Consider the following 8465-nt stretch of genomic DNA (forward strand, 5'->3'; position numbering starts at 1 on the left):
ATGGCTTCAAAATGGCAGAGGGCAGGACTGGATGGGGCATTAGGAGGGTGCTCGGTGCTGTGAGGGTCCGGAGGTGCTGGCACAGCGTGCCAGAGAAGCTGTGGCTGCCCCACCCCTGGAAGTGACCAAGGCCAGGCTGGACGGGGCTTGGAGCACCCTGGGACAGTGGAAGGGGCAGAGGGTGCAACTGGATGATCTTTAAGGTCCCTTCCAACCCCAGCCACACTGGACTCCGTGTCGGGAAGCTGTCCCAGCCCTGACAGGCGCCGCTCTCGGCACACGGGGGCCGGCGCCGGGCTGAGGCGGGGCTGAGGCGGGCAGCAGCTGCCGGGGCGCGGCTTCGCCGCAGCGGCTGCGCCCGGGAGGCCGAGGCGGGGCCGTGCCCGTCCCCTCCATGGCGGGGCTGTGTGTGGCCGGGCTGGGCGGCTCGGCTCTCCCGGCCGCTGCCGGGGCCGCCCTGAGGCGCTGCGGGGCCGGGAGGAGCGGCTGCAGCCCCTGGAGGCCGGCGCTGCTCCTGCTCAGCTCGCCGGCTTTCTCCACGACCTGCGCCCGGTGCGCCAAGGACAGGCGGCTGAGGGAAAAGAGAGCCATTTCGGAGCGGCAGCTGGTAAGTGCCGGGCTCTCTGCGAGTTCGGGCTGCATCAGACACAGCTCCCGCCGCTGGTGCTTCTGGAGTGGGGAAATACTGGCTAAAATATCATTGACTTCCAGAATAGTGAGGAAATGACTCTTCCCCGCGATATTCTCGGTGTTACAGTGACCATAGTAGCGGTCCCCTTCCCTTTGGCCTCTTTAAGCTGGAAGCATCCATAAGTCTAGAAAGCAAAAAGTCTCTCTAAAGCTACAGCTGTAAAATGATATTTTAGCTTTAAATCTAAAATACTGTTTTGTGTCTCACTGTTTTTTTAGTCTTGCGGTGCAGTCAGCTGCTAAACAGGCATCACTTTATGTCAGAGAACCTTCAGGGTTGTAGAATTTTTTCTTCAACTTATTTTTACATTTACATGTGTCTGGAAAATCTTATTTTCTAATGATCCGTGAATCACTTCCCATTAAAAGCTATAGTTTAATGTCCCGCCATGTGGTGGTGCCAAATACTTTCTAAAAGAGGCTTGTAGTAGTAGTATAAGTTTAATTATAAGAAGTTCAGTTGAGAGGGGTTGTTTTTCAGCTGCTTATCTTCGGTATCATAACACTAGTAAGACTTTTTCTCCCTCACGTACTATTTGTGCCCTTTAAATAAAGTGACCCTTAAAGCCCATCCTCATTATGAAGTCCTTTAGTAACTGACAGAGTTTGTAAGTTTCCGTGATCATGATCATACTTTCTCTTTTCATCCCTCTGTGTAAACAATTCCGCCTGTCAATGAACATACTTCTCTAAAGTTTTCCCTTGGGAATTTCATCCCCTTTTCTAGAGTCAGATAAAGTTATATCAACATAGCCTCAGGCATTTGCTTTTAAAAAAGTCCTTAAAAATACTTGAAAGATAAGACCAGTTTTTCTTTATTAGTACACTGCATTTAGTTGATCAGCAGAGTTCTGATTCGGAGTTCTGGTTTCTATTTTTTTACTGTTGAGTGGAATTCATCGTGGCTAAAAATAGCAGGTCTGCCTGTTAACTAAAACTTCTTGGAAGATGAGTCTGATAAATTGTACATAAAGGGAACAACCCCCACCCTTGTTGCAGACACGTTATTTCGTGGATCAGCGCAAAGTGCGCGTGGTTGGAGGACAGGGAGGAGGAGGAGGCCATTCCTTCTACAGTGAGCCCAGAAAAGTATTTGGAGGTCCTGATGGTGGAAATGGAGGTGATGGAGGTCATGTCATTTTTAAAGGTAAACCTCCCTGAATCTGTTCTGTTTCGTGTTGTTGTTTTATTGCTTAACACCCCACCCCAGCAAAAACAGCCCTACACGGATGGTAAGAAATGGTAAATGGCAAAAGGGTTAAAATGGTTATTTCTGTATGAGATGTCTTTGCTTTTGAAGTTTTGAAGTCCTGAGCTGTAGTAAGGAGAACATAAGTGATGCTGACAGCCTTAGAAGGAATTTTGAAAATTGACTTATTTTGCAGATACTTTAGTGCCTGGTGCCTGACTGTGTTTTGTTAAGGCTGGGATCTGATTAAATTTTCCTCTTAGGATGAAGAAGGCTGCTTCTACCACCACCCTGCTGTAAAATCTAATCTAGCAAGTTAATTTTGGTTTGGAATGACTACATCAATAAACCTAAGCAGCTAAGTACAGTCAGTTAAACTTCATCACGACTTAGATTAATGTTAGTCTTCCCTGCTATGTTATTGTTGAGACAGCAAATAGGATGTGCCCTCATGCAATATTCAGAAAGGGAAAGAACAGTCCAGAGGTGGCTTTTCTGTGCCAGTTTTACTAGAGCAATATGTTCAAAATGTGTGTCTTTTGCTTTACAGCCGACAAGCAAATGAAATCACTTTCTTCAGTGTTTCCGTTCTATCAGGGTTTTCATGGAGAGAGGGGAGGAAGCAAAAACTGTTATGGAGCTAATGGTGCACACGTGTATGTTAAAGTAAGTCAGTGGGTGTTGCCTGCTGTGTGGTAGCTTGGTGCATGGCTGATTTTCAAGCTGGAGAACCTTACTGTGAGCAAATCTCATGTGTAATGATGGGTAAATGAATGAGGAGTTTGAGTTCAGAAAGTGAGTTTCATGAAATACAATTCTCTTTTTGGGTTCCTCACCTTGAGAATATGCAGAAGTGATTTTCAGCAAATCTGAAATTGGCTCATGGAGGATCTGCTGTGGGCTTTGAGCTTCAGTTTAATGCTTGCATCTCTTCACTTTGAGGTCCCTCTAGGTACTTTGGTGAAGGAGGATGGCAAAGTTGTGGCTGACCTCACTCAGCATGGAGAGGAGTACGTTGCAGCTTATGGAGGAGCTGGGGGGAAAGGGAATCGCTTCTTTCTCTCCAATGAAAACCGTGCTCCGACATTATTTACTCCAGGAGAGCCAGGTCAGGAGAGAGTTCTTCACCTGGAGCTCAAGACAACAGCTCATGCAGGACTGGTGAGTTTCTGTTGGTTCAGCTTCCATTTGGTTGTAGGATGACACTTGACTGACTGAAGAAATAATGTGTGATAACATTTTCTTAGGCCCTGGCTTGCTTGCTTGGAGATGCAGCTCGATGCTTTCTTGCTGTGACTTGGTAGAAAGGTGTCCAGAGTGATTCACAGAGCTGTCACTCTCTTGCTACTTGGTGTTGTCCTACTTCTGCTAAAATCCTTACATAGAGAGACAAGATTCATCAGTGATTGCTGATGACGTACAGCAGCTTTGTCTGCTGGTTCTGCAAATGAACAGTACAGTGTAGAGAATTCTTTTAAATTGGTTTGTTTTCTTCTGTTTGGGGTTTTTTTCTCCTAAATTATAAAGTTCAAATCATCTATTTCATCCCTGTATTTCTCTTTTTACAGATATTAAACATTTGACTTTTTTAGAGACAGGTTTATTGTCCTCTGAAATGAAAAACATGGAGTCAACCTTGAGCTTAAGCTGTTTTTGCATTTGAGTATGGAAATATTCTAACACCAGCTGGCAAAGCTGTGAGAGTTATGCTTTGCTGCAAAATGTTCTTGATGTAGTCCAGCAACTGCAGAATAACTGTGGTCTAGCAGAATTTTGCAGATTGGTTTAAAGATTGAGAAATTTGGGTGTTTGTATTCCAGGTGGGCTTTCCCAATGCTGGCAAATCCTCACTTTTGAGAGCCATCTCCCGGGCAAAGCCAGCTGTGGCTGCCTACCCATTCACAACCCTAAACCCCCATGTTGGCATTGTCCACTATCAAGACTATGAACAAGTGGCAGGTAAGACTTAATTTGAAGTTTGTTGTGTTTACCTTGACAGCAATTTGTGTCACCTTTGTAAATGCTTTTAAATGCTGTAGAAATAGGTTCAGGAGTTCTCTAGACTTCTTGCTAGTTCTTTAGAACTTCACACAAAACTCTGCTGAAAGCCCGTTTCACCTTCAGTTGTAGGTACCCTTAGTGCCAATCTGTCAGTCTGTATTCTGTCGGAACTGGAGTAATCTAAATTTAGGTGTTTTAAAAGACAACGGCTGCAAACTTAGTGCTTTAGGATTGAGGCGCTGAGACATAATTCTAAAAGTACTGACACTGGCCAATAAAAGACTGGGGGGATTTTGGGGGGGGTTTTTATTGGATGTGCTGGATTCACTGTGAAACTTCTGTTGCAGTTGCTGACATTCCTGGCCTGATCAAAGGTGCTCATCAGAACCGTGGGCTGGGGGTGGCCTTCCTAAAGCACATTGAGCGCTGCCGCTTCCTCTTGTACGTGGTGGATCTCTCTGTGCCTCAGCCCTGGATTCAGCTGCAAGACTTGAAACATGAACTGGAAGCATATGAAAAAGGCTTGTCTGAGAGGCCTTGTGTTGTGATTGGGAATAAGTCTGACCTTGCTCAGTCCAGGCTCAATCTGCCTCTCCTTAGGGAGCGGGTAGCTGAGAGAGTCATCGCGTTGTCTGCGCTGACAGGAGACAACTTGGAGGAGCTGCTGTTGCATCTGAGAGAACTGTATGACACTTATGTGAAGACAGAACAGTCACAAGGACAAAGCCCAGTCAAGTGGTAGAAGCCACAACCGCTGTGAACTGTGCTGGAAGGAGAACAGAGTTAAAATAGCGGTTTGATTTGACTGCATCTCTGTGATTTGGGCTTCTTGTGGGTTGTTTTTGTTGTTAGAATGGGAAGGCACAGCATGGGGATTTGTTCTGCACTGCTGCTTTGGAAAGACTGTTTTGTTTGTTTGCTCACCTTTGAGGTGTCTCTGAAGTTTTACAAGAAAGCTTAAAACTTAGAGCCATGGTGGGCATTGAAGTAGAATCCTGGCTCTTGTTTGACATACTGTGGAATGTCTAGTAGAAATGACTGAAATTCAGTATCTCCAGGAGATGTTGGCTTATTTTATGAAGTGTAGTGAAGTGGCTTTCTCAATTTTCACTAATCAAAAGTTCTAAAATAAAATCAGATGGTCCCATGTTTATGTCTTTTTATATGATGGGCATTTCAGTCGTGTCTTAAAACTTTTCTCCTGTTGTGCTTTGGGATGGGTTTTTCTCCTCAGAGGAGGCACAGCTCAGTAATTTTAGGGAGGAGAAGCATGAAAGAGCTGCAATTAACGACTGAAATTATTTTCTCATTAATATCAGTAATTTACTATATTTAAATGCTGACAGCAGCTAAGTAGCTGAATGAACTGGCCAGGGACCAGCTGTTTGAGACAAGTCTGAGTTCTCCTGTTTAGGAATCTCAGGCAGTGTTCTGAGAAATCCTAGGCTTAGATACATCAAATAAAAGAAAAGTACAGTTCTTTGTGTGTGTGTCCCCTTTTTTTTAAACTATATAATTTTATAGACTGTGTTCTTAAACTTCAGGAATTCAGGAATCTTAATTTAGAACAGTGGTCTTTGCCCTATCCTCATACTGAAAGAAGAGCTGCTTCTGTACACTCTGGTTATATTTTCTGTAAAAGATTATTATCTTAATAATGGAAAGGCCAAATTCATCAAAACATATTATTAAACTTTTTCATAAGGGACCTGAACAGGCTTGTGGGGTGCTGAGACACAAACACTGTCAGGAAATTACTGAGTGGATATGAAAAAACACTCAGCTGTGGCGTCTAACCACTTTTTCTAATACACCACAGTGAAGGTGGTAATTCTCTCTGCCTTTTCAATGCACATTTGTGATTTCACCCCTGGTAGTCTAATGCTTCTGAGTGGAACATCCTTAAAAGCAGGGTTTTAATTTCTGAAAAAGTACAGGTCAACGTGAAAGCCTGAATCGATTATTATATTACGGTAAATCAAGTAGTTACCTCTCCTAAATTCACATTCTGAGTATTTTTATTTGTGGTCAGGGGTGGGAAGTAATCTGTGCGCTATAAGCAGTGATACTGGTATAAGTAGGATCAGTAAAACATCAAAGCTAATATTAAATCCTAAAGTCTCTCTCATGTTTTGCTTCATCCCTGGGATTTACTGACTTGGATTAAATGGAAGTTAGTATTCCGCTCTGTTCCGTTTGGATTTGTGCAGCATGTTTAGGCTTCACTGCTGTTCTTCCTGCTATTGCTACATGCCTTTCAGCCACTTTTAATAAAACCACGGGAAGGTTGCCTGAACACCAAAGCCTGGAACAGCTTCTTAGCAGATTATTTAATACCCACAGCTGCTTTGCACTCTCTGGCTGTGTTTGAGAATGCCAGAGGCTGTTTCAAAACCCTTAATACTCTCAGGAGCTCCCACCCTTCCTTTCGTGCTCAGGTACCCTCAGTTCCTGCAGGGAGAGCAGCGTTATTTAGTTATTTACTGGTGTGTGAAGCACGGCAGGTTTCTGACACCTCCCAGGAATGTGCCGTTCATCCTGGAGCTGGGTTCTTTGTTCTTAGCGCCTCAGCCACCTGCTCTCAGGTGACAGCACCAAATTCCTAAGGCCCTGTTCTTGACGGGGTTCAAAGAAGCTTTGCAGCAGCAGGCAGTGAAAAGTGCCAAATAGCTCCAGCTTTACTGTTGGAACAGCTCTTTGTAGAAGCTTGGACTTCTCGTGGTCTTCAAAGACTTGGGTCACATTTCTCCAGGGAGCTCCTTCAGAATTAGCACGAAGATCTCTTGGATCCCATTCCAGTAGAGGCACAGGACTGAGGAGGAACCTCTGGTTCTGCTGAAAATAAAGTATTTGCAAAGGAAATGCATTTTGCCTCTAAAAACAGGGAGGGGAAAAAAACATCAGTTTAATGGTAAATTGTTTCGGGGAAGAGTTGTGTGCTACAGGATTTCTTTCTGCTTATTTTTTGTCAGGGGCTAGAGGTGGTCAGGCTTGTTTTGACTTAGGTTTTGGTGGATTTCTTCTGCAGATTCCTTAACTCCCTTTTGCTTTCCTCTGCTGAACCCTTTGATGGTGACTTTCCTTCTTAAGCTGGCAAGAGGAGAGAGATATGGTAGATTTTATTTCTCATTCTGACAATAAGCTGTGGGAATTCAGTGTGAATTAAAGTCCAGTTTCTTCTCTGTTTCTTGGAGAAGCCCGAGCCATAATTTTGTTTAGCACTTTACAGTTCTAAAATAAAATCAGGTTTTTTGCATTTTTTTAGTACATGATTACATTATTTCAGTGCTAATTGTAGGGGTTTTATATTTCAGTCCTTTCCCCTTTTGTAAGTCCTTGGAAAATGTAAGTGGTATCAATTGCCCAGAAAAAGAAAATCAAATGCTAATGTAAAAACAAACATTAGAAAGGACTGCTGAGGACTCACTGCAGTGCATTAACTAAAGCATTGAGTCTGTGTGTTTAAGCATGAGATACTTTGCAATCTTCTTTGCTTATGGTTTCCTAAAGCACCTTTTTATATTACCTAATTGTTTTTTTACATTAGGGAGGGCTCTTCCATTAATGCCTGTGTCTTCATAGTAGATTTGTGGCAAGCGAATAAGTACTCTTGACTTGAACATATTGAACAACTTGTTACCTGTTCATTAATTCAAATTGAAGAACGACAGGAGTGGCTGTGAACCAGAGATGCTCGTGCCCATGGAGAGGGATCTTGTCATGGTTTGTACGAGCTGCTGGATACAGATCCACCATCCAGCTGCTTTTCTCTCTTGTCTTCCGTGGGATGCTGTTCATGGGGCTCACTGTCCAACTCCTGCACTGTCAGTGCAGCGTTGTGGAAAGGGCTTTGGTGGGAGTGAAGACTCCACCCCAGCACTGCTGAACTTCATCCCAGTGCTGATGTGTGCCTGGCCTTTGAAGAACAGCTCTGTTTTCTGCTTGTCTTCCATTCCCCAGCAAATAATTTTTCCATTTTTTAAATAGGGATTAAATCAGTCTGCACTGTAGAGGTCTGGAAAGACTGCAATTATTACTTGGAGGGGGGTATTATTATTTGGAGGGGAGGTTATATTTGTACGCCAATAATGATAAAAGATGAATTTGCAACTCTTGATAACAGAACAAATCTCCCTTCAGGCTGCACTCTTGATTTTTCTCTAAGCAGTTCTGAGATTTATCGTGTGGTATGTGCCCATTTTCCTGAGTCATAAAACCTATTTGGTAGAAGGACAAAGGCAGGGAGATTTTCATCAACCTTGTTTTAATGTTGAGATGGTGTTTGTCCTTCGTTTCCCCACTGAGAGTAATTTTTTATCTACTCTTTTCTGATTGAAATAGAATTGTCCAAGGAGGCCTTAACGGCATACGATTTGTCATCCATAGGGTTTGGGGTTTTTTTCTCTACCCTTGTATATATAAAATATAGCTTTGATTCCTTGAACTGTGCATTCCTTGCTCAGCTCTCTTCTTTGCATGTTGCTGTATTGTTATGCCACCGAGGTGAGGTCATGTATTGGAGTATTTCATACACATTTCCTGACTGATGAGTGAGAACAGAAGACCAGCCGGACTACAGATCCAT

General features: G+C 43.6%; 1 protein-coding gene across 1 annotated transcript; it reads left to right on the forward strand.

The window, feature by feature from the left end:
- Nucleotides 1–394: 394 nt before the first annotated feature.
- On the forward strand, nucleotides 395–5360 carry MTG2 (mitochondrial ribosome associated GTPase 2). The gene is made up of 6 exons (XM_040080366.2): nucleotides 395–607; nucleotides 1690–1837; nucleotides 2430–2545; nucleotides 2822–3040; nucleotides 3700–3838; nucleotides 4228–5360. Exons 1-6 carry the CDS (start codon nucleotides 395–397, stop codon nucleotides 4620–4622), a joined length of 1230 nt encoding a protein of 409 aa, XP_039936300.1. The 3' UTR covers nucleotides 4623–5360.
- The last annotated feature ends 3105 nt before the right edge of the window (nucleotides 5361–8465 follow it).

Source organism: Hirundo rustica, chromosome 16 (genome assembly GCF_015227805.2).
Source record: "Hirundo rustica isolate bHirRus1 chromosome 16, bHirRus1.pri.v3, whole genome shotgun sequence".
Taxonomy (NCBI): domain Eukaryota; kingdom Metazoa; phylum Chordata; class Aves; order Passeriformes; family Hirundinidae; genus Hirundo; species Hirundo rustica.

What these genes read in the sequence shown, in the direction of transcription:
- MTG2 (XM_040080366.2), top strand. Translation starts at nt 395, where the DNA reads ATGGCGGGGCTGTGTGTGGCCGGGCTGGGCGGCTCGGCTCTCCCGGCC. An exon ending in CCATTTCGGAGCGGCAGCTG is followed by an intron (nt 608 to 1,689) that starts GTAAGTGCCGGG and finishes CCCTTGTTGCAG; the next exon opens with ACACGTTATTTCGTGGATCA. An exon ending in GTGCACACGTGTATGTTAAA is followed by an intron (nt 2,546 to 2,821) that starts GTAAGTCAGTGG and finishes CTTCACTTTGAG; the next exon opens with GTCCCTCTAGGTACTTTGGT.